This window comes from Nycticebus coucang, chromosome 5 (assembly GCF_027406575.1).
Source record: "Nycticebus coucang isolate mNycCou1 chromosome 5, mNycCou1.pri, whole genome shotgun sequence".
In the NCBI taxonomy this organism is placed as follows: Eukaryota; Metazoa; Chordata; class Mammalia; order Primates; family Lorisidae; genus Nycticebus; species Nycticebus coucang.
In genome coordinates this window covers 50,952,231-50,977,503 of record NC_069784.1, presented here as the reverse complement: position 1 = coordinate 50,977,503, position 25,273 = coordinate 50,952,231, and the positions used below count along the sequence as shown (strand labels likewise).

Here is a 25,273-nt window from a genome sequence, read left to right as displayed (position 1 = left end):
TTCTCCTTTCTCATGTCCCATCTATCACCCACACTTACTATTCCTGGTTAAGCTAACCCAAGCTGTAATGTTCAGAAACATGCCTCGCTCTCTTTACTCACGCCTTTGCTCATGCTGTTCACTCTGCCTTGAAGGCCCCATTCTCTCCTTCTTCTCCAGAAAGTCTCCTCTTACCATGCTCCTTCACAAAATAAATTAAGCGTCCTTTCTTAATGTGCCCCCAGTAGTTCCCTATCATATTATCACATTATACTTTAGATGTCCGCATAGCTGCTGATAACGTTTCATCTAGTCGGATCTTCCCCACCACATCCTATGAAGAACAGACACAGGAACCGTATTATGACAGCCTGTTCTCTCATTTTTCTGGTGGTCCAGTCTTAAACTGTCTTGGTCCTTTGTTCATCATTTACCCTACCACTTCTTATTTAATTAGCCCATGGAGATTAGGCAGAAATGTGCCTAAAAAGGATATGTGAACATACATTAACTAGAGAACAAAAACTTCACATTGCAGGGAACATTCTAGAAGTATTTATTTCAGTGCTGACCATTAGATTGCAGCATGCAACTCTCAACAACGAGCTGCCACTCTCCAGTCCTACAGAAGCACCAAATGCTATGGTACCACTACTTAGGTTCCAGCCTTTCAAAGGCTATTACCAACATCATTATTTAGAGGCCGTGTAAGGACTTAAAAGCACTTATTCTCTATAAAAAGTAATTTCATATATTTCATGCACAAAACTCCAATTGGCAGATTTAGGTCCATAATAGAAAGGAAAAAACAATTCTAGTTCTGTAAATTATCAGGAATAAAATACGCATTTCCCCTTGCTTTGTTACAAAAAAGTTAAGACTTTTTCTCTACCAATAATGAGGACAGTGGCTTTGATGAACCTCCTGGGTTATAAAACTGTTTACTGGTTAAATTTCTTTCCAAGGTGTTAAGGAGTTGGCTCATTTTTCTATATAATTTAAAGAAATATTTGCAGTATATGCAGGAGTTAATAGGTTTATATTGTGATAATATTTGAAAGGCCTATTCTCCCCATATAAAAAATTCCACCCCAGAAGGTAAAAGGAAATCCCCATCATCCATGAGCAAAAAAAGGAAAAAAAATCAGAGGTACTTTTATTATTTAACTGTCTCTAGGTCATTCTCAGAGCATTTACATAAAATGAAACAGGAATGAGGTGCTCTCAGACTTTCTCAGATGAGTGTATTTAGTAGTTTGAGTAGCCAATCTGCAAAAACTTTAACTACATTGCAGAACATTTTCCATTTGGAAATTTGAGAATATCCTGAGAAGATGTTTATGGAACATAAAACTATTGGGCCCAGGGAAATTTTTAAAATGTTAGCAAATTGTGGCAGGAGGAAAACAAAGAGTGAGGAAAACTGCAGTAGAGAAAGTGAGGAAGGGGCAGGGTAAAACCATAGTTATGAGCTGGGCCTTCCTTTTCCCTAAGCCAGAGGCCTCACTATCCATGTGCTATATTCACTCTTGTATTAACATAAACCAGATGCTGCAAAATAAAATCAATAATGTCCCAAACGAATTTAAGTCTTGTAGAAGGAGTAAATGAGAGAAAATGTTTTAGTCTCTTAATTGAGGAGTGCTATAATATCATTTCAAGGCATCTCAATATAATTCATTTAACCCTAAAGCAATTGTGCAATAAGCAAAATACAAAAGGAAAACAACAAAGGTTAACTTCCTACAGGGGCCAACAGACAAGATCTGTGCAGCATAGCAATTAACCTTCACATGCTGGAGTCTTATTTGAAAAGCCATCAAAAACTTAAATTACTGAAAATCACAACTGTTACCAACGAAAGGAATGTTGATTAGAGTCAAAAAACTTCCCAAAGGGTTGCCTTCTTTCAAGGAATTTAAGAATGTTGCTAGCTTGGGTTGGCTAAGCTAAACCTCACTGATGGCTCCATTAGAGAATGAGAATGCCCCAGGCGGTGATATTTTAAAAATGCACTGGGAGAGAAAAAACAAAATAAAACTATCTACTGTTCCCTAACATATATGGCTTAGCACCCAGAGAAAGCCTCTGCCCCCCAAAGAGACTTTCTGCATAATGTTAAGCTTCATTAAATGAGGTGTAACCTTTCATTTTCAGGACATGTTCTTGCAAGGTCTTTAGAGGCAGAAGTTCCACTTGGATTCTAATACACATCCCTGTAAGCGCAGCTTCCTGAAAACATACACCTGTCAGGTTCTAGTTTCTCCTTTACCAGTGACTACATTCACTACTTCACAGCCACCAGAACCGCACATACACTATTAACATGATGAAAAATACAGCTACTGCTGCAAGTTTGGCGTAAGTGGAACGCATGTTCAAGTACTTCGCGTCCTGGCGGTACTTCTTGGAGAGACTGGATAAATTGTTAGCCTTTGAATCCAATGCTGTCAAAAAAGGAAAAACGAAAACATAAATTAATCTCTGGAAGTATTTTATCAAAAGTATTAAGGCATAAAAATAGCTAAAATGAGTGGCACTACAAAAACCAACCACAAAACTTAAATCATTTTTATTTTAAGGGTAAGGTTGCATATACTGATCAACTCATGATTCTGAAACACTGTAAAATCTACAACACATTTAAAAATCATCAGAACAAATTCCTGTGGCTGTATAGTGAGGTGGTTAGTGGAGGCTCTGACCTCGAACCCTTTGGTTCAAATATCAGAGGCAGGCTGGGCACAGTGGCTCACGCCTGCAATCCTAGCACTCTGGGAGGCCAAGGAAGGTGGATTGCTTGAGCTCATGGGTTCAAAACCAGCCTGAGCCAGGGCCAGAGTGAGACCTCGTCTCTGAAAATAGTCGGGCATTGTGGAGGGAGCCTATAGTCCCAGCTACTTTGAGGCTGAGGCAAGAGAATTGCTTGAACTCAAGAATTTGAGGTTGCTGTGAGCTATAACACCATGGCGTTCTACCCAGGGTGACAAAGTAAGACCCTGTCTCACAAATAAATAAATAAATAAATACATAAATAAAAACCCCTATATATATGTGTGTGTATGTGTATGTATGTATGTATGTGTATGTGTATACATATCAGAGGCACCAGCCATGCAACATTGGTTAAGTCACATTAATTCTCTAAAACTCAGTCTCTTCATCTAGAAAATGGGAATAGTAACTATATCATAAGATTATAGGTACATTGGCAGCGCCCATAGCTGAGTGCACAGGGTGCCGGCCACATACACTGAAGCTGGTGGCAGAGCCTGGGCCAACTAAAACAACAATGACAATTGCAACAAAAAAAATAGCCGGGCATTGTAGCGGGTGCCTGTAGTCCCAGCTTCTTCAGAGGCTGAGGCAAGACAATCACTTAAGTCCAAGAGTTTGAGGTTGCTGTGAGCTGTGACACCACAACACTCTACCCAGGGTGACAGCTTGAGACTCTGTTTCAAGAAAATGAATAAATAAAAATTATAGGTACATAAATTTGCTGTAAAATGAGTACACTGTCTACATATGGTAAGCACTTGGTAAATTCTAGCTTATATTTCTCTAATAGTTCTTATCATCTTTATAATCTTTTAGTGGTCTAAGTCATATTCTTTTATAATTAAAAAAAAGATAATCCATATAAAATAAGACTCAGTTACCTAGTAAACCCAATTATCCAGATATTGTCTTAAGCTATACTTCAAGGATAATTATTAAAATTTCTAAAATTCTCCACATAGTAATGACTGATACAAAGTTAAAGCTAATGGAAATTATATTTCAACAGACATATGAAAGCTATATTTTAACTAAAATACAATAACAGGTGGCTCACACCTGTAACTCCTAGTACTTTGGGAGGCCAAGGGAGAAGGATCACTTGAAACTTGGAGTTCAAGACCAGCCTATGTAACAAAAGACCTCATTTCTACAAAAAGAATAAAAAAAACAAAACCCAAAAATAACAGGTACTGAAAAACCAACAATATCTGGTAAATTAAGATTTTTGGAATTTTCTGAAGATTTCCCCCAACTAAGGATATCTCTAACGTTGTTATCTTCTTAACACTAAGTGTTAACTAAGCACTTAGAGAAATAGCCAGATAGGCACAAGCTAGACCACATTAAAATATACAGCATAGGCAAGACAGGATTGCAAGAGGGACTTTACCTAACAAATGCAATTAGTGTAACCTGGCTTATTGTACCCTCAATGAATCCCCAACAATTAAAAAAAAAAAATATATATATATATATAGAGAGAGAGAGAGCATATTTTAATAATAAAAACAAATTCTCTGCTTGATATAAATAAATTCTGATCAATTTTTTACTTCTTTAGTTTTTTAAAAACTATTGTGCAATATGAATTTGTCTGTTCTTCCTTAGAGGATGCTTTTGGAATATTTGGAGTTGCTTAATAGAGGAATAGTTTTGACTGGGAAATGTGAGATAACTTAGTAACACAGGCCTTACAGCCACATCTATATTAGCAACAACTAGAAAAACATCTATTCATGAAAGAAAACGGTTAGGGGTGAGAAATAACCATGACCATGCTCAAGGAATCTTTCTAGCCAGTCTTCTAAAATGTACACTCCACTGGACAGGTTTTCATAACTATTGTTTGCTATTATATCCCTAGTGCCCAGAACAAGGCCTGGTATAGAGTCAGTACTCAATATTTACTGTAAGAATCTAAATCTGCTAACAATAACTGAGTAGAGGAACAATTATTAGGTCACATGAAATAAATAATAGTTAAGAGAATCCTCTATCTTGGAACATTTTGAAACACATTACAGACAAAGGTACTGCTTGGAGAAGTCATTCAGCAAATATTAATGTTACTGGTGCAGGATACAATAACGATCAAAATACAAATGGTCCCTGCCTTTCTGGAACTGCAGATCATCTCATAGGGGTGATGACTTGAAATGAAAACCCAAAACCTGTGGCTTAAAAGAATAAGTATATTTAGGCATTAAAATGGACATAATTTGATTATACTGAAAGAACACACAGAAACTACTCTTGGGTCTTGGATGCAAAGCAGAATAGCTCTAAAACCAGAAATCAGAAAGAGAAGAAGATACAAAAGATGGATTCTTATGAAGAAACTTAAACAAGAAAATATTCTTTGAAATAAGTCAATCTCTCTACTGTCCTTCAAATATGTTCTGTTCACGTTTTTTTCCACTTATAATACCATTCTTCAATCCTTCCTGATTTAACTAAGTTTACTTCACATTTATCTTCTTCCTTCTATATTCTATTTCTTTCTTCTATATTACACTTATTTCCATATCTATTCTTACATAAGATATAATTTCCTTCTATATTCTTATATAAGATATAACTTTTAATATAGTTATTGTTGTCTATATATTAATTTAAAACTATCATATTCTGAAAATTGACAAGGACCCAGAAGGCCACAGATTTGCCAGGTGCTAGCATTATAATTTTTAGTAAGCTATGTAACTTTTTGAGTCTCTGCTTCTTTATCTATAAAACTGTTTTAATATCACATACTTCACATGGTATTACCATAATGATTAAATAATACACATCCCCCTAGAATATTGCCTAAAACATTACTGAGAGCTCAATAGGTATTTGTTCTCTTACACCATCAATTACTCTGCGAGAATGTTTCTTTTCTTTCTTTTTTTTTTTGAGGACACATTAAAATTTGCTTTAATACTTTTTTTCGGGAAAAAAACCCACACTTTCAGTGAATGAATGAGAAACGTTTATTTTTATTTTTATTTTTATTTTTTTTATGGTTTTTGGCCGGGGCTAGGTTTGAACCTGCCACCTCCGGCATATGGGACTGGCGCCCTGCTCACTGAGCCACAGGTGCCGCCCATGAGAAACGTTTTTACAGTAGCAGTAGACTTATTATTTTTATCTACTATGCCAGGCGTCCTCAAACTTTTTAAACAGGGGGCCAATTCACTGTCCCTCAGACCGTTGGCAAGCCAGACTATAGTTTGAAAAAAAAAAACTATGAACAAATTCCTATGCACACTGCACCTATCTTATTTTGAAGTAAAAAAACAAAACGGGAACAAATACAATCACACCGCCTCATGTGGCCTGTGGGCCGCAGTTTGAGGACCCCTGTCTATCTATGCCATGAATTCATAGGGAAGAGGTTCCAGTAGCTCAGGGAGGCACTTGCCATTGAATGTGACAAAGCGTTGATTGACTTTTAAATTCATAGGAAATAGGTTCCAGCTCCTTACATCACTGTTACATTGGGCTCTATTGGTTATCCTGTGTGCTATGCTGTACACCTATCATGCCATGTATTTATTCATGGGGAATAAATAGGTTCCAGCACCTAAAAACATGGGTCCACTGGTACTCCTGTATGCTATGTTATATGCTTATTATGCCATGAATTCATAAGGAATGGGTTCCCGGAGCTCAGGCTCCTTTCCATTGGTTCTCACAAAGTGGGCTTCTCTGGATGGAGCAAGCTGGCGCTTCAATTGAACGCAGGTAACTTTCTCTTTGGCTTTCTTCTTTTTCTGATCCTTTTCCTTCACACATTTCAGGAAGCTATTTCGGCTCTTAGAGTGCTTAATATGCTCAATACGAACATTAATCCTCTTGGCAAGAATCTTGCCCTTAACTTGTTTGTTTACAACAATGCCAACAGCATGCTGGGTAACATTGTAGACTCTTCCAGTTTTGCCATGCTAACATTTGTGTGGCATGCCTTTTTGAACAGTACCCACTCCCTTGGTGTCTTCAATATCACCTTTCTTGTAGATTCGCATATATGTGGCCAAAGGAACAACTCCATGTTTTCTAAAAGGCCTAGAGAATAGGTATTGGGTGCCTCTCCTCTTTCCCTTTGTGTTTGTCATTTTGGTGAATTATTGGAAGATGGCACCTCTGGCTGAAAGTGAGAATGTTTCTCATCTTCCCAACTAGTCAAAGCTGCTAAGGGTAAAAATGTACTTTTTTTTTCATTCAGCATATCAGCTTTGCAGCAAACAACAAAGCACTAGACAAGAATCCTTTGCACTGTTGATAAACTACAAATATAAAAATTTCGAATGTAAGAAGAATTTTTGTGAAGGTCTACTTTATAATAAGTGGAAGTCTATTTGATGAAAACTTACACAGACCTACTCATTCAAAATTTAATGCTTAAAACGGGTGAAGCTGGGCATGGTGGCTCACACCTGTAATCCTAGAACTTTCGGAGGCCAAAGTGGGAGGATTGCTTGAGCTCAGGAGTTTGAGACCAGCCTGAGTAAGAGCAAGAACTCAAATCTACTAAAAACAGAAAAATTAGCTGGATGCCATGGCACATGCCTCCAGTCCCAGCAATTTGGGAGGCTGATGCAAGAAGTTCACTTGAGCCCAAGAATTTGAGGTTGCAGTGAAAGTTTGAGGATACCACTACACTCTATCCCAGATGACAGAGGGAAACTCTATCTCAAAAAACAAACAAACAAAAAAAAAAAAACTGGGAGAATTGCTGACCATTAACATAAAGGTTAATGTTTGCTATTCATAATAAAGAAAAACTCATTTACTAGCAAACATGTAACAAGGTTAAATTCAAGAAATACTAAGAAATCCATTTGTGACCATTAATGTGAGGGATATGAAAGTATTAAAACAGATATAAAACACAAAAATACTATATTTAAAAAGCCTGGGCCATGCAGTGGCTCACATGTATAAGCCTAGCACTATGAGAGGTGGAGGCAGAAAGATCAGTTAGAGATCAGCCAGGAGTTAGAGAACAGCCCGAGCAATCTGAGCAATGTAGTGAAATCCTGCCTCTACCAAAAAAAAAAAAAAAAAAAACAAAACTTAGCCAAGTGCAGTGATGTGAGCCTATATTCTCAGCTACTAAAGAGACTGAGCCAGGAGGATCACTTGAACTCAAGTTTGCATTCGTAGTGAACTATGATGGCACCACTGCCCTGAAGCTCAGACAACAGAGTAAGACCTTGTCTGAATTAAAAAAAGAAAAAAAAAGAGCTTACACACTCACATTAAATATTTAGGTAACATTTAAATATCAGGCAAATAGATGAATATTTGTAATTTAATTTTATGTAATTACCTGTAATTTTTAGATTATAGGTAAAAATATCTAATTTTACATACATATTTACCTAATTTACCGTAAGCATATTTAAATATATTAAATATGTATTTATGCAAAATACATATTCAATATTCATTATATAATGCAAATGTATCTAACACATATTTTATGTTATTAGGTAAATATATAACTGTATTTAATAAATATGTATATTTGAGGTAAATTAGTGAATTAAATACAAACACACATAGATACAGTAGAACCTCCATAGTTGATCACCTCCCTAGGTTGACCACCTCAAGTTCACCTAATTTTCATAGACTGGACATAGATTAGTACAGTAGGCCTAGTTCCTTATGTTGACCACCTCTGTATGTTGACCAGTTTGGTACAGTCTCTTGGGTAGTCCACTTATAGGTTCTACTATATAAGTGAAAAACATAATGTAACTAAGCGCTTTAAGGGTTTAAGGTATAGAAGAGATTAATGGGATATATGGGCTATGGGGAACAAGGAAAACGTCTTTGAAGAGGCAGTTCTTGTCTAGATGTTGAAGGAGAGGTCCAGTGTCAGGTGAGAATGGGCCATTAAGGATGGTGAGGAAGCCCAGTGTCAGGTGAGAATGGGCCATTAAGGATGGTGAGGAAGTCCAGTGTCAGGTGAGAATGGGCCATAAGGATGGTGAGGAAGTCCAGTGTCAGGTGAGAATGGGCCATTAAGGATGGTGGAAGCTGACCTGGCTGAGGGAGAATGCTTGTGAAGGAGAGTAACAGATGACTGCAATTCCTGATCTTCCATATACAGAGCACAACACCCTACACACAGCAAGGACTCAGTAACAATGACTAAATGAATAAAAAGAGTAGAATGGATCTGCAGCCCCAGATATAAGTTTTTCAGAAAGGAATGCCTTGATGAAAATGGCATTAAATAAAGTGATGTGGCAGCAGCAAAGGACACTCAGGAAACCAGTGCAATAAATCTTTGACTACTCTCTTTTCATTTCCCTTGTCCAAGTGTTTCTGCATATAATTTACTTATTTTTAAAAACATCTTTGAAATGGTAATTGCTTGTAATATGCATGAGTCCTTTACAGTGCTCCAACTCAACAAAAACTAATCATCCTAGGCAAAAAAAAAACAAAAAAAAAACACCATACCATTTTGGAAGCTTTACGATGTAATCTACTTCTGAGAAATGAATTCTTAACAGTCTTAGGTAGACTCTGATAGCATGAAAGATACTGCAAAATAAGCTGTCCTTGCCCATGGAACACGAGCCTCTTGTTCATAAGACTCTTTTTGCTTTCAGATACCTGAGAGTGCTTCTCCCCGTTGTAACACCTCTTCAATATTGGCCACCATGATCCTCTGCACATCTTGTAATTCAGTGTTGATGGAGCCTAGGTTTCTCCGAGCGCGACTATCAATGTAGAGCTTCTTGGTTTTCTGAATGAAGGTATCTAGAATGATGAAGAGAAGTGACCATTAACAACTTCTTTCACATCCAAAAAAGTGGTAATAGATTGAAAAGTTCTGGGTTTATGCCTAGATCGGTATTCTTGGTTAATCTAGTTCTTGGGTGAGTTTAAATTTTGGGCTTTGATCTCTTCATTAGTAAAATGTAAAGACAGAACTAGATGACCATTCAGGAGAAACGTCTTTGGACACTTTTTAATTAGAAGTATCTGTTATCAGAAGCTTTAGAGAAATTAAGACTCACTATAGTCAGCCTTTCCTGAAAGCAGAAATTTTGAAATTGTATTCTGAGGACACCTTAGGTCCTTAACTCTTAATTACCTCTCATCACTTAACTGTACACATTCCCCAAAAGGATGCTGGCAACTCTAGGATCACTACAGCATAAAACAGCAAGAGTTAATGATCATTAAAAAGATGAGAAATTGTCTTAATGCATTTTCTTTAATATACATTCCCAATTATACCCCATTCATAAACTTCAGATAAAGCAAACATGTGATAGGGAGTTACCCAAAATACCAATATAAAACAGCAGTCTTAGTGATCTTTACCTTGTATCTGTGCTTCTCAAAACTATGACTTGTTACTAAAGACATTTTTAACTTTAGACAAAAATCTTAAGTTATGTGTGCTGGACACCTTTCATTTGTCTCTTCAGAACTCCTCTCTACCCTTTTGCACCTTGCTTTCTGCCCCGGGAAACTGACCTGTATAAAGTACATGAATGGGCTCCTTTCCTGTGGCTTCCAGTTAGGCTCAGGTAATGAAGGAGCTCAGCAGTAGGAAGAAGGAGAACAGACAGTGATGTCGGGGTATTTATTCCCCTGGCTCCTTCCTGAGAAGTCGACTTCCCTTTGAGCCGGCAGTAACCCTCTACCAAAAGTTACTTCTCAAGTTGGCCTTCTCTATCAATTTTCTTTTCAGTTCCAGAAACTGTTCCTTCCCCTTACACTGTCAGGTATACAGGTAGTGACAACTACTGCTACTGATTCCAGGTTACTGTGCCTTGTTGTCCCCCTACAGACCATTCATGCCATCCCTTAAGCTAATCTGAGTGTACCATCTATTTCCTATATGATCCTGATAAATTTGTCTTATTTTTTCTTACTTTACTGGATTGTTATTGTATTCAAAAGTAAAATTTGAAAAACTGGCATTATATAAATTAGCATTTGCAGAGCTTGTAGTTATGAAACTAGACTTGAGTGCTTTGCCAAATTTTCTCTATTTCTGAAAAGCAAAATGATACAATCACTTAGCAAACTTGAAACACTTCAGAAATTCTGAAGTAGTAAACTACTTTCTTTTTTAAAATTTTAGTGATGTAGCCTGATCCTACTTGTTTTCACTTCAGGTATTTAATGTACTAAGCACATTTCCTTTGATCAATTGCCATGAGATACTTACCAGCTCTGACTGGTGATGAGTCTTTATATAATTCTTATACAAACACAGACACCCATGCTCACTACTTTTAAATGTAGTAAATATTATCCTCTAATATAGTGGTTCTCAACCTTCCTAATGCCACAATGTATTTCCATTATTAAGAAGAGGTCACAACCCGCAGGTTGAGAACCGCTGCTCTAATACTATCAACATCACACATCTGCTTTTTTTTTTTTTTAAATTAAAGTATGTTATTCTACTAAAACAAACAAAGCACCAGTCTTTCAGATTTCCAAATTCTGATCTCCATGTGATACTGTGAACTTTACTGTGAGTGTGTGTTTATGGGTTGGGGGAAAGACCAACTTACCTATTTAACTTACGCCAATCGAGCACATCTTCAGGTACTGTTCCTGTCACACATGACCCTAATGATGAACCAAACCAAATAACAAAAAGGGGCAAAAGGCAACAGGTTTTATGGGGAAGATCAAAAGACTAAAGAAAATTACTTACAAGAAGGAAGCCTCATTCATTCAAAAACAAAAAAAGGATTGGATGAGGAGGCAGCAGTCAGAACTTTTTAGTAAGTGAACATAAGAAAAAAATGTATCAATATTATATCAGTAAACATGATAAAAAAATGTGTCAATATTATAGCAGTATAACAAATAACTTCTCCATAGTGTTTCCTCCCTTGATGGAGAAGGGAGGGGCTAAAACTTACCAAACTCAATAAAGGAATAGGGTCTAGACACAGTGGGCACCTTCTTCCCATGCTGTTCATCAAATTCTGAGTGCAAATCTTCTAGGTAGGCAAAAGCCAACTTCTTAGGAAAGGCTGCTTCACACAAAACCAAATAACATACCCCCTGTTCAATAATGTAACTAGAAAGACAAAAAGCAAAACAAAGTTGTATAGTAACAGTGCCTGTAACAGGCTGAACCAGAACCTAGTACCATACAGGCTTTTGAAGCTATCTAGCCTAAATTCTTAGAGGCTGGCTAAATCAGAAAGTAAATTTGAAACACAAATCCTTGCAATCAGAAAGCAAACATATTTCCATTATTAGTAGTATATTCCAAAAGGAGTATTTAGAATAATAATATAATTTTTTATTCACTCATTATATAATTATTCAATTAACACATCTTAATACCTAAGACTTTTTCTTGAAAAATTCAGAGTTGTGACTCTATTACCCTCTGATTCTGTATAGTAAACTAGTTTACACATATTTAAACTCCTTACAGACACAAGGAAAAATGGTGAAAACTAGAAATTTTTGTGGATACTTAAAAGTTGGAGATTAGTGTCATAATATTAACTGGGTATAGAAAGTAGTAACTTCAGCACTAATAATACTTCCTAATTTTAGGAAGGATAATTCTACAATCAACTGGAGATCATCCAACAATAGCCCAGATTTCCTCTTGTGATAATAAGTCCCTGGCACTCTAGAAAGGGCTATATAACTGTATGTCTGAGATAGGCTAGGGAAAAGGTGAGGCTACTAAGTGGTTTTCAAACTTCTTTTTAGCCATAGTTCTCTTTATTTCAACAATACTTATATTCATAAGTTCTTTGTTTTATACAGGAGTTTGCAAATATTTTCTACCATTCTATAGGCTATCTAGGCTTCATTCTGTTGACATTTCCTTTGCTGTGGAGATTTTTAGTTTAATATAGTTTCATTTGTCTGGTTTTTATTGTTGTTGCCATCTGTGCTTTTGAAGTCTTAGACATAAAACTTTTGCCTAGACAAATGTCCTTAAGTGCTTCTCCCATGTTTTCTTCTAGTAGTTTTAGAGTTTGGGCTTTTACATTTAAGTCTTTAATCCATTTTGAGTTGATTTTTGTATATGGTAAAAGACGGGGGTCTAGATTTATTGACAAGAGACTAATATCCAGAATATACAAGGAACTCAACTCAATAGGAAACAAATAAATAATCCTATTAAAAAGTGGGCAAAGGAATTGAATAGACACTTCTCAAAAGAAGACATAAAGACCAACAAATAGATAAAAAAATGCTCAGCATCACTAAACATCAGAAAAATGCAAATCAAAACCACAATGAGGAATCATCTCACCCCAGTTAGAATGGCTATTATCAAAAAGACAAACAGTAACAAGTATCAGCAAAGATGTGGAAATACGAGAACTCGGACACTGTTGGCAGGAATGTCAATTATTATAGCCATTATGGAAAACGTTATGGAGATTTCTCAAACACTAAAAATGGAACTACCATCTCATGTAGTAATTCCACTACTGGATATTTATCGAAAGGAAAGGAAATCAGTATGTCAAAGGGATATATGCACCCATGTTTACTACAACACCATTCATAATAGCTAATAATATGGAACCAACTTGAATGTCCACCAACAAATAAACAGATAAAGAAAATATAGTATATACACATAATGGAATACTATTCACCCATAAAAAGAATGAATTCTTATCATTCCCAGCAACAAGGATGAGCCTGGGGGACATTATGTTAAGCAAAGTAGGTCAGAAACAGACAGATAAATACCTCAGGTTCTCATATGTGGGAGCTAAAAATATTTTTTTTGAGCTTATGGAAGTACAAAGTAGAAATGTGGGTATGAGAGGCAGAAAAGGGTAGGAAGGAAGGGTAGGAAGGGAGGTTGGTTAATGGATACAAAACTACAGCTAGTAGGAGAAACGAGTTCTAGGGTTCTGCCGCACTGTAGGGTGAATACAGTTAACTATAATTTATCAAATATTTCTAAAAATCTAGAAGAGAGGATTTTGAATATTCACAAAACAAATGCTAAATGTTTGAGGCAGAAGACATGCTAATTATACTTATTTGATCATTACACATTGCATATACATATTGAAACATCACTCCATATTCTATAAATATGTACAATAATTACATGCCAACTAAAAAGGGGGGGAAAAAAAACCCAGAAAAAAATAAGTAGGAGTTTAAGGGTCCAAAGCATAATATATCTCCCATCCTTGCCCTTCCTGTTTGGTTCCTGAGTCATCCTGGGGCACCAGAGAGGATAATTCAAGTCTCAGGTCCCTTAAAATAATGTTAGTAATACAGATGTACTGTTGCTTGCTTGGGCATCTGAATTAATTGGTCTCCTTCCCTTCAGTCCACGCTGTATTTTACACCACCAATTTTATTCCCCGCAAAGTACCACAGTACCCTGCTTACAAAGTCTAGAGGTTCCCTAATCCCTAAAGAATAAAGTCATAGCTCTTGGTATAGTATTTACAATTCTTCAAAATCAGTGTAAGACACGTTCTGTCATATATCCTAATAACCAAATGGCATGCTGTTCTCCAGTAAGCTAAGTCCTTTACATATTTGTGGCCTTCTTGCTCTTTTATGTACCTGGGAAAATCCTATTTATTTTAATATTCTCAATTCTACCATGATTTTTTTCTGTAAAACTGTTCTGTATTCTCCCTTCCCCTATCCTCTTTCTTCAAACTTATCCCCCACAAATGGCTATTTGTTGCTTTCTTCTCTCTGCTCCTGAAACATTTCATTTATATCAGATTAACAGCAGTTTCTGCACCAAAGTATTACAGTAACTAGCTCATTAAAAGATATAGATATTAAAAATAGGACTTAAGAGTGGCACCTGTGAGGAGTAGGGCGCTGGCCCCATATACTGGAGGTGGCGGGTTCAAACCCAGCGCCAGACAAAAATTGCAAAAAAAAAAGGACTCAACACAAGGTCTGGCAAAGAATAAATCTTTATTTAGTAAATAACCCTTGGATGGAAATAAAGGATGTAAGATTATAAAGGTCCTAAAGGAACCAAGCAGAAGAAAAATCTGTTCACAATCAAGTCCTTGAGAACTTTCCTAGGTCTTTTGTTCCCTAACTTTTGGCAGAAATAAAGAAACCATATAGGTTTGGCATCCATACCTCAGTGGTTAGGGCGGTTAGGGCGTCGGCCACATATACCGAGGCAGGCGGGTTTGAACCTGGCCTGGGCCTGCTAAACAACAATGACAAGTGCAATAAAAAAAGAAAAAATAGCCGGGCGTTGTGGTGGCGTGTTAGTCCCAGCTACCCTGTTTTCCCGAAAATAAGACAGTGTCTTATTTTAAGGTGTGCTTCCTAAGATACGCTAGGTCTGATTTTCAGGGGACGTCTTATCTTTCTTGTAAGTAGGTCTTATTTTCGGGGAAATAGGGTACTTGGGAGGCTGAAGCAAGAGAATCACTTAAGCCCAAGAGTTTAGGTTGCTGTGAGCTGTGACACAATAGCATTCTACCCAGGGCAATATAGACTCTGTCTCAAAAAAAAAAAAAAAAAAGAAACTCTTTCTCTCTCTCTCTATGTATATATATATTTTCTCTCTCTTTTTTGTTTTTTGCAGTTTTTGGTGCCCTACTCCTTTGAGCTACAGATGCCGCCCTCTCTCTCTCTCTCTTTTTTTTTTTTGAGACAGAGTCTTACTCTGTTGCCCTGGCATCATCTTAGCTCACAGCAACCTTAAACTTCTCTGTCTTAGCCTTCCTCAACCCACGTAGTTGGTACTACAGGCGCCTGCCACAACATCTGGCTAATTTTCTATTTTTAGTAGAGATGGGGTCTCACTCTTGCTTAGGCTAGTGTCCAACTCTGAGCTCAAGTGATCCTCCTGCCTCTACCTCCCAGAGTACTAGGATTACAGGAGTAAGCCAACCTACCTGGCCAGAAACTATGTATTAACTGATTATGTATTTTTTTTTTTTTTTTTTTGCAGTTTTTGGCTGGGGCTGGGTTTGAACCCTCCACCTCCGGCATATGGGGCCGTAACCCTACTCCGTTGAGCCACAGGCGCTGCCCGTGATTATGTATTTTTTGTTGTTAAAAAAATCAGACTCATAGAAAAAACTTCAGATACTATGCAAATTAATACTTTAAGAAATGTAATATCCACTATTTTCTTAAAATAGGAGTTTTGTCTGGGGTTTTGTTTTTGTTTTGGTGGACTTGTTTTTTTCTTTTTTTTTAAGTTAAACATAACAGGTTCCTTCTTGGCCTAAATTACCTTATTATCTGGGTACCTAATAAAGATTAGCTAATCCTTTTTATTTTCCTTTGATCTTCTTCTCTTTTCTTTATAATCCTGTTTTATCAGCTTCAACCTTGACATGTATTATTTAACACCAATTATTTGTAGATAATTTAAAATCTAATAGTTTCCTTGACCCCTTTCTCAGCTATATGTGTTGTCTATAATCACTGACTGAGATGCTCTTGGACTATCTTTTATAATATTCTTTTTTCTAAATAATAACTGTATTTCTTGACTTTTCCCTATGTGCCAAGCAAGATGCTAAATAATATATATGTATTCCTCATAATCCTCTCAAAACTCCTGTGAATATTGTCCCTATCTTATAGAGGAAATTGAGACTTGGAGAAGTTATGAGAGTTGCTCAAAGTTACATTGTTAGGAAATGTTTGAGCAAGGGTACTAACCTATATGTATCTGTAATATCTAAGATATTTCCAAAGCAAGATGTTATGTATTATGGCATGATGAATACAGAATTCATTAGACACAGGTAACAGGTTAAATTACTATAAGCTTATTGAATAAACAAACCAAGATTTCACTTTTATAGAATTAGAGCAAGGGAAGTTGCTTCAATGAGGAGATTATATTTTTTAAATAATCTTCACTTTTACAAAATAGTTATTGTTCTTATCAGGGGTTACAGTACTGTATTTCATACTTAAATGAGCATAAAGAAATAAGGATCATACTCACTGAAAAGTCATAGCTCCTGCTTCCAAGGTACATCTGGTAGGAGACTGTTCATTCAACTTTCGAAAGAGTTGCTTAGCTTGACTCTGGTACTGTTGAAGGTCCCGGCCAGACTGAAAGAAGACACTTTCATTTAAGAATATTCCACCAAAAAAAGCTATTAATTATGAGAACATTATGTGAATAAAGTCCTTCAATTATATATGGTTAATAAGATTTACTTAGCAAAACAAAGATGACCTACTTTTAGAACAAAAAGGAAAACCTAAACCCTAGTTCTTCAAGATCACATTAGTTATTTGCTAAGAAGCACAAGAACACACCTCAACTACATTTAAGGCACCTTAACTTTTAAAATCCAGTATTCTTTTGACTGTTAGGACAGTACCTTCTTCCCAAATCATTTACTTCTAGTTATTAGTACTCGAGGGAAAATCCTGGGAATAACAGACTGATGAATCTCATTTTCTTTTTTTTTTTTTTTGGTTTTTGGCCGGGGCTAGGTTTGAACCTGCCACCTCCGGCATATGGGACTGGCGCCCTACTCCTTGAGCCACAGGCACCGCCCTGAATCTCATTTTCATGTTAGAATATCAAGCAGAATTTTCCACAAAGTGTTACATCATTGAGCATCCACGACTGCAAATTTTACGAACATCATGACTGCGATTAGGTAAAAATGAGCAAGAGGAAAGACAAAAGATCTTAACCGCATAAATCTATTTAGTTCCTGAGTTTGGAAAGCAACAGACTGAATACAAAGGAATATATGCAAAACAAAAATGAGGAATTATAAAATTCAGATGCTATAATTCCAGGAAAAATTTTATTTAACAATTTCTAAGTTTTACAATTTAATAAAAGGGAAAAAAATCTACCAGGGAAATGAAGTATCATTTCAAAAGGAGAAAAATCATACCTCACTAATCTACTAGATCCAAAAGGAAAATGAAATGCACGAAGAACAGAAGGCAAATATTCACTATTTATTCGTCCACATAACAGAAGGGACTGTTAGCTATGATCTGAATGTTTGTTGGTATTCTCCCAAAGTCCATACATTGAAATCCTAACATCCAAGGTGATAGTATTAAGGAAGTGGGACCTTTGGGAGGTGATTAGGTCATGAGAATAGAACCCTCATGGTGGGATTAGTGCCCTTAGAAAAGAGACCAGAGAGCTAGCCTGCCCTCCCACTGTGTGAGGACACAAATAGAAGGCACCATCCATGAAACAAAAACTGCTGGCACCTTCATCTTGGACTTCCCAGACTCCAGAACTGGAAAAATAAATTTCTGTTGTTTATAAGCCACCCAGTTCACAGCATTTATCATAGCAGCCTAAATAGACTAAGACATCACCATGTGATAGGAAGGAATTATTCTATTTCAGAATTATTTATTCTGGAGTAAAGATAGGACAGTTTCCCACTGATAGATGTTAATAACTAAAATGTTAAAACAGTAAAGTATTTATACGAGGGGCTCCCAGGGACTGAGTCTGTGATATAATTTTGAGAAAGTACATAGTGGTATCTTAAAATTCTAGAAAGTATACCAGTGAGCTAATAATAATAAGGAATCAATGACAAAATGATAAAGAAGCATAACAACAAATGTACAAGTACAGGATAATAAGTTTCTAAGCCATATTTAAAATGAACTGGAAACTTCAATATGAAAAAGAAGGTGAATAAGCATGAGGTAAACCAGAAGAGTCAGGCAGAGTTCACATGAAATATCAGTTTGTGGATTTATTTTGTTTAGCACTACTCTTATTTGTTATAATGCTGTTCATTTGAGAAATATTTTCGGTATTGGCTTGGCGCCCAATTGCTTAGTGAGTAGGGGACCAGCCACAAACACAGAGGTGGCAGGTTTGAGCCCAGCCTGGACCTGCTAAACAACAATGATAACTGCAACCAAAAAATAGCCAGGTGTTGTGGTGGGCACCTGTAGTACCAGCTACTTAGGAGGCTGAGGCAAGAGAATCCCTTAAACCAGCGGCTCTCAACCTGTGGGTCGCGACCCCTTTGGTCACCTAAGACCATCCTGCATATTAGATGTTTAAGATATTTACATTACGATTCATAACAGTAGCAAAATTATAGTTATGAAGTAGCAACGAAAATAATTTTATGGTTGGGGGTCAAAACAACATGAGGAACTATATTAAAGGGTTGCGGCATTAGGAAGGTTGAGAACCACTGCCTTAAGCCCAAGAGCTTGAGGTTGAGGGTGACATGGTGAGACTCTGTCTCAATAAAAAATAAAAGAAATATTTTCTGTATTAACATATGTACATATGCATATGTCTGTGTACAGTTTTATATGTTAAATAGTACTTTATAGTAATTAACATTATAATATATGTTAGGATTAGTGTATTAAACAGTACTGCTAATGCATGGTCAGCCAGTAAATTTGCATGAATATGATCACATGCTTTAAGTCAATAAAAACTAGTGCACAATATCCTACTCTTCTAAATTTGAATGGTACCTACCAATCTGTTTGTTTTACCAGTGCCATGATGTGGCATCTGAAGAGATCTGAACCCACAAGAGTAATCAACAGGGATGCAAATAATGTTGGATATGCTACTAAAATGCCAAGAAAAGAATATTAACAGGAATTTCAACCTTGGCTTCACACTACAATCACTTAGGATCTTAAAAAACTACTCATGCTCAATCTCTACCTTAAACCAATTAAACTAGCATCTTAGAGGTAGAGCTCTGACATTGGTATTTCAAAAATAGCCACAACCACAGATGTTAAGTGTAAGTTCTTTGCTAAAGGCAGGTGAGCACTTTAAAATAACTAGTTGAAGAAAAGATGGCAAAAAATTGTCAGTCAGAAAAAGACTGGTATAAACCCTTTGACTTTATGAGACATTGTAAAAATTACTGCAGCCTGACAAAAAGAGACTAATAACTATATCAACTACAAGAAACTACAGCCAAAAGCATGATTCTCATGATTCCAGCATGAGAATACAATGCTGGAACAATCTTTTTGGCTAAATGATAATTATTCTGGCATATATTCATAAATGGAATATTATACAGCCATTAAAATGTATAATATTTATTGATTTGAGAAAATATTTATTAGACACTGCTAAGTGGAATAAATTAGGTAGGACAGACTTACAATACTATTCATTGTTTAGTTTTAATCATACATACGCAAGTATGTTTAAGACCATCTATCAAAACAGATATAATTTCAGTACAGATTATAGTAATAATCATTACTAAAATTTTGGTCATTTTGCTTATACATATTTACTGAACTTTCTATAATATGCATGAATTAATTTTATAATGAGAAAAATCATTCATTACTGTTAATTATATTTGCACCCAGAATATTTATTGTGTGCAATTCTAGTCTACGAACTGTAAGAAAGGCAATATGGAATTACAGAAGATTCTTCAGAAATGGGCAAACGAAATTATTAAGTGCTTACTTTCTGCCAAGCACTGTTTTGAACATTTTATATAATTTAATTCATTTATTTAATCTTTACAACTACCCTATGAGGTGATCAGAATTATGGTAATTTTTTTTGGATAAGTTAAACTTACCCAAGGTCTGCAGGCTAAAAGGGAAGGGGCTAGCATTTTTACCCAGGCAATCTGGCTCTATCTAGACAGAGTCTCTGCTTCTAAGTATTATGCTATCCAATCTCTATGAATGCAATTGCTCCAATGGTAGATTCACCTTTTAGGTAACATTTTACTATTTTATACTAAATCTAATTCATAGAAAATGCGAAGAAACTGTGCAGCAGCTCTGATCTGGGTCTCATAAAACGACACAATCATTGCTTCACAAACCAACCTTTAGTTTGTTTTCAAGATCAAAGTCACAAAGGGCCCACAATCAGCTAGTCCACCTAAAAATATGTAGAAGTCTTTATTTTGTTTTCTATTTTACCTAGAACAAATGAATAAACTTTGCATATGGTATAATGGTATCTGGTAGTAACTGAATCAGAATAGCTAGACAAATTGTGAAATAAATTTAAGGTTATCCAATAGCATATTTAGGATTTGACTCTACATATTACAGAAGGTGCAAGGCAGTCATCTGCCATATAACCAAATACTTTTCATTGTGTCATCTAGGACAACTAAACAACACACTGTATCAAGTATCATCTTTTGCCTTTTTAAGAAGTTTAGCTAAGCTCTTACCATTTTTAAATCCCTACTGAACTCAGCTGGTCAAAGTCCAGCAGCACCAACAACCACCCATTTTCCTCTAAAAGCAGTTACAGTAAGTTTATTAATCAGCCCTTGATGATTGGCAGAGTAAGGCAGTTTAACTGTACAGCAGATTATCTGCTTTCTTGAAGCTCCCTGTTGTTTACTTGGTTAGATTTAATATCTTCTTCCACTCCGTACTGTCCTCCACAGCACTGGGGGAAATGAAAGAAAACACAGTAATTCTGAGGCAAAATAGACAGGCAGATACAGAAATTGCAAAAATCCTAAAAGAAGAAACAAATCATGAAAGAACGTGGAAAGGAAAAAGACAGGATATCAGTTAGGAACTCTGCGTTTGAGGAGAAGAGCTCATCTATCTGCCCTAAGCCTAAATTTGTAGTTAAGCATAAAGGAAACACTGTGTATAAAATATCCCATCTATATTTGTTTGTGAATTTTACTCATTACTCTATTGTATTATCTGAATAACTGTAATCTCCAGTAATAAGGTCTATTGCGCACAGACTAGCATCTAGTAAATACCTAAAATTTGATATCTAATATGATAATCGAAAGTATATTCAATTATTTGGCCTGGATAATCAAGGTACTTAAATATTAAACTATTTAGTCCAGGTATTTGTTTCTTAAAAAGTTATTTCTGGAGTCCTAAGAAGTAAATACATCATTAAAAAGTTTTAAAACAAGGCAGTAAAGTATAGTAGTTAGGCACTAAGGCTCTAGTGTAGAGTCAGACAAATACTTATTAAAAACCAGTGGGTCTCAACCACGGGTGATTTTGCTACCCCAGGGGACACCCAGCAATGTCTGGAAATATTCTTCCTTGTCCCAACAAAGTGGGTGAGGTCACGGTTTTCCTGGAATATTGGGGATAGAGGCGAGGGATGTTGCTAGACATCCTAAAATGCACAAGACAGTCCTGCATAACAAAGAATTATCCTATCTCAAAATGTCAGAAGGGCCCAGGTGAAGAAATCCTGATGAAAAACTCCATTATGCTACTTTACTAGCTGTGACTTTAGGCAAATGACCTATATTCTCTCTAAGTCTCAGAGCTAACTTATCTATAAATGGGGATAATAATAGTATCTATTTTAATTTGGCTGACATAAGCATTGAATGAAATAATACACGGGCAGTGCCTGTGGCTCAAGGAGTAGGGCGCCAGCCCCATACACTGGAGGTGGCAGGTTCAAACCCGGCCCCAGCCAAAAACAGCAAAAAAAAAAAAAAAAAAAAAAGAAATAATGCACTTAACAGGCTTAACACAGTGCTTGGTATGCAGCAGGTGCTCTTATCAATGTTTTGTATACTATTATAACAGTAAAAATAAGTCTAAGATTTGTATTTTCACAGATATAAAGATTAGGAAAAATTTTATTATTCAAAGCCAAAATTCCTAAGGAAAACACTATCAAATCACAATCACAAAAATATTTTTGTATAAAATTTCTTTCCTTGTCAAGTAAACAAAGGAATCTATCTTGGCAGATCAATACCAAATCAATGCCAAATTTAGAATTAAAAAACAAACAATAATACATCAATTAATTTTTCAATAGAGTATCAAGGAAGAGAGTAGGAGCCTACTAATAATTTAGTAGACTTTCAAATCCACTTTGTATTATTTAATCACATTGAAATTCAATGCAATATTCGGAAAACTAACAAGATTCTACCCACCACTCACTGGGGGAAAACTATTTCTCAAATTACATATACTTCAAGGAAATTTTACCACACTATCTTTATTGTTCCTAGGCTCACTTGAACAACTGCACTCCTTCTGCAGAGTAGTCCTAGAAAATTCTCAACAAATTGGAGAATTAAGAGTAAAATATTGTACAATTGAAGATTTGGGGTATATTATATTTTTTACAGTTTATTTCATTGACTTTATTTTGTGGAATGAACAGATTCACCTAGCACGGCTGCAACTTTGCATCTGTATCACTCCTCTCCTAAAAGTTAAACTATTTCCAAATTAAACCTAAAAAGCACATAAACAAATAGAAGAGTTCCTTACTATGAGATACTGTCAGCTTAGATGTCATTTCTTCTGGGAAGACTTCCATGATCTCCCCAAACCTACTCAGATACCTTTTATATATTCAACCACAGAACCCTCTTCCTCTTCCACAGCAGTACATTGCGTTTTAATTTTGTTATCTGACTTTTCCACCAGACTGTGAGCTCCATGAAGGTAGAGAATGTGTTCTCTAACTTCCTGCATTAACAACATGCCTGTAACGTTTGATGTGCTCAATAAGATTTTTTGATTTTGCATGAATATATGAATGAAATGTTGAAGAGAAGAAATGTTCAATTTTTTTTTCTAGAACTCATCTTTTTTAAGCCTCAAAGTTTAAAAAAACTACTTGGGCTCTATTAGAAAGTAAAATAAAAATTGGTCACTTTACATAAATTATAAAAATTTTATTCTCGGGCGGCGCCTGTGGCTCAATGAGTAGGGCGCCGGCCCCATTAGCCGGAGGTGGTGGGTTCAAACCCAGCCCCGGCCAAAAACCGCAAAAAAAAAAAAATTATTCTCAGTCTCATATCTTCAGGGACCTCCCAAACTTGGTCCAGAACTTGTCTCACACCAGAAATTTCTCTTACGATTCTGACACGACTAGCACAAAGTCGCTGTTGTAAAAAGCTATGGAGAATACAAAGATGATTAAGACCTGTCATTTGACAGCTAGCAAGTCTTTCAATTTATTGAAAGACTAAGAGAAAAAATAAAGTATGACGAATTACAAGATTTTGATAAGGTTTATTGGAGGAGGTAGGAATTAAGCTTACTCTTGAAAGAAGATATCTTACTATACTGAACTTTAAAGAGTACTTGTATGTGGCAATATGACCTCACCCACTTTCAAAAGATGTCAGCAAGCTGGGTCAAGGATCAGGTACCACATTAAAAAGAGTTGAAAAACTTAGGAGGTGATTTCCCCCCCTGGATTTGTCAGTAGCCTTTTTAGCAGCAGAAAATGATAAGTTTTAATTTTAACAAAGTCCCTGAAGACTCACAGAACATGGCGTGATCACAATAGCTGAAGCTATCCCTTCTCCGAAGCGTTTTTCTAAAGAGAAACAGGTAACACAAAAATCTAACTGAGCCTTCAGGAAAGACTTACACTCATACTAGTCTTAACACCACTAAAAGATCTCCTGCGTACCAGGAAAAAATCCAGGGCTGAGAGCAAAGCGCGCCAGTAGGGCTTGGGGTCGCGGGAATCTAGAAGTAGCTCACCTGTTCGTCTTCCTGCATTGAGGCGGCCAGCGGGAGCCCGTCCGCCACCCGGGCAATCATTGTTAGCAATACCATCTTCACAGACCACTGGGACGCAGCACTGGCCCGCACAACCTTAGGTGTCGTCTTCACTTTTTCCGCCCCAACAACAGTTACACCTCCAGCTCAGTTCACTAAGAGCCAACTCTTTACGACTGCGATTCCCGCTGAGGTGGCCGGAAACGGTGTAAGAGCTTCCCACTACCGGTCCGCAGAATTGGTTTCCCACCGTGAACTACAACCACCGGCACACTGGTTCCGCAATCTCTCTTGCCTCCTTCATACCCTTCCAAGGCCTAGCCCACTTTTCTGGATATTGAGTTTTGAGTAAGCTTTGCTTCTTGAGGGGCCATGGCATTTAAACTGAAATATAATTTTCTACTTCCTGATACTGTGTTTTGAGAGCGAGCTGGGAAGAAGGGTGGGAGGTGGAGGGCACAGAGTTGAATGGTATGGGGAAAACCCTGAAAATCAGGTTATGTATTTTCATATTTAATTTTTCTGTTTTCTATATTCTATCATATACATTTTATATCTTTACATATATATATACACACTTAGGCAGAGGTTTTGTCTGTTACTTTTGCTTGCTTGTTTACGCTGTATCCCCAGATCCTTGAACAATTTCTGCTAAGAGGTCAATAAATATTTATTGTATGCGTGTATAAATGAAAAAGTACTGGACCTCGATATCACCTAGGTCAGTTATCCTATCAAAAGCCAAGATCTCTGCTACAGCTATGATAGGTACAGGGTAGCCTTACTAGAACTTCCAGAGCTTGGGCAATCATTTCCTACTGGAGCAACTTCTAGACAATTGCACCTAAGGAAGTGTACCCCAGATGGGGATATCAGCCAGTTAGGGTTTTGTGAATATTAGGGTTTCATAAACTTAAAAAAGTGATAAAAATGTTGTTTTTATTTATTTATTATAACTTAAGTTAATAATATCTATTCTTTACTAAGTGCTTATAGTTCTTCTTGTTTTTCTTCTTAGCTCAATATGCTTCTCAGTAAATTTTTTAAAATAAAAATATAAAAAAAT

The 25,273-nt window shown here is 36.4% G+C and overlaps 1 protein-coding gene across 1 annotated transcript; it reads right to left on the bottom strand.

Moving 5' to 3' along the window:
- Positions 1-1,561: 1,561 nt before the first annotated feature.
- On the bottom strand, positions 1,562-24,580 carry SEC22B (SEC22 homolog B, vesicle trafficking protein). Its single transcript, XM_053592803.1, has 5 exons — positions 24,190-24,580; positions 16,700-16,809; positions 11,661-11,821; positions 9,379-9,525; positions 1,562-2,426 (listed from the first exon to the last, which is right to left on the bottom strand). The coding sequence occupies exons 1-5, from the start codon at positions 24,262-24,264 to the stop codon at positions 2,272-2,274; spliced, it is 648 nt and encodes a 215-aa protein (XP_053448778.1). The 5' UTR covers positions 24,265-24,580; the 3' UTR covers positions 1,562-2,271.
- Positions 24,581-25,273: the final 693 nt, after the last annotated feature.

Excerpts from the sequence above, each read along its gene's own strand:
- SEC22B (XM_053592803.1), bottom strand. The coding sequence starts at position 24,264 with ATGGTATTGCTAACAATGATTGCCCGGGTGGCGGACGGGCTCCCGCTG. Across the intron at positions 16,810-24,189 it reads CAATGCAGGAAGACGAACAG|TCTGGCCGGGACCTTCAACA; the intron begins GTGAGCTACTTC and ends GTCTTCTTTCAG. Across the intron at positions 9,526-11,660 it reads CTATTCCTTTATTGAGTTTG|ATACCTTCATTCAGAAAACC; the intron begins GTAAGTTTTAGC and ends TCATCATTCTAG.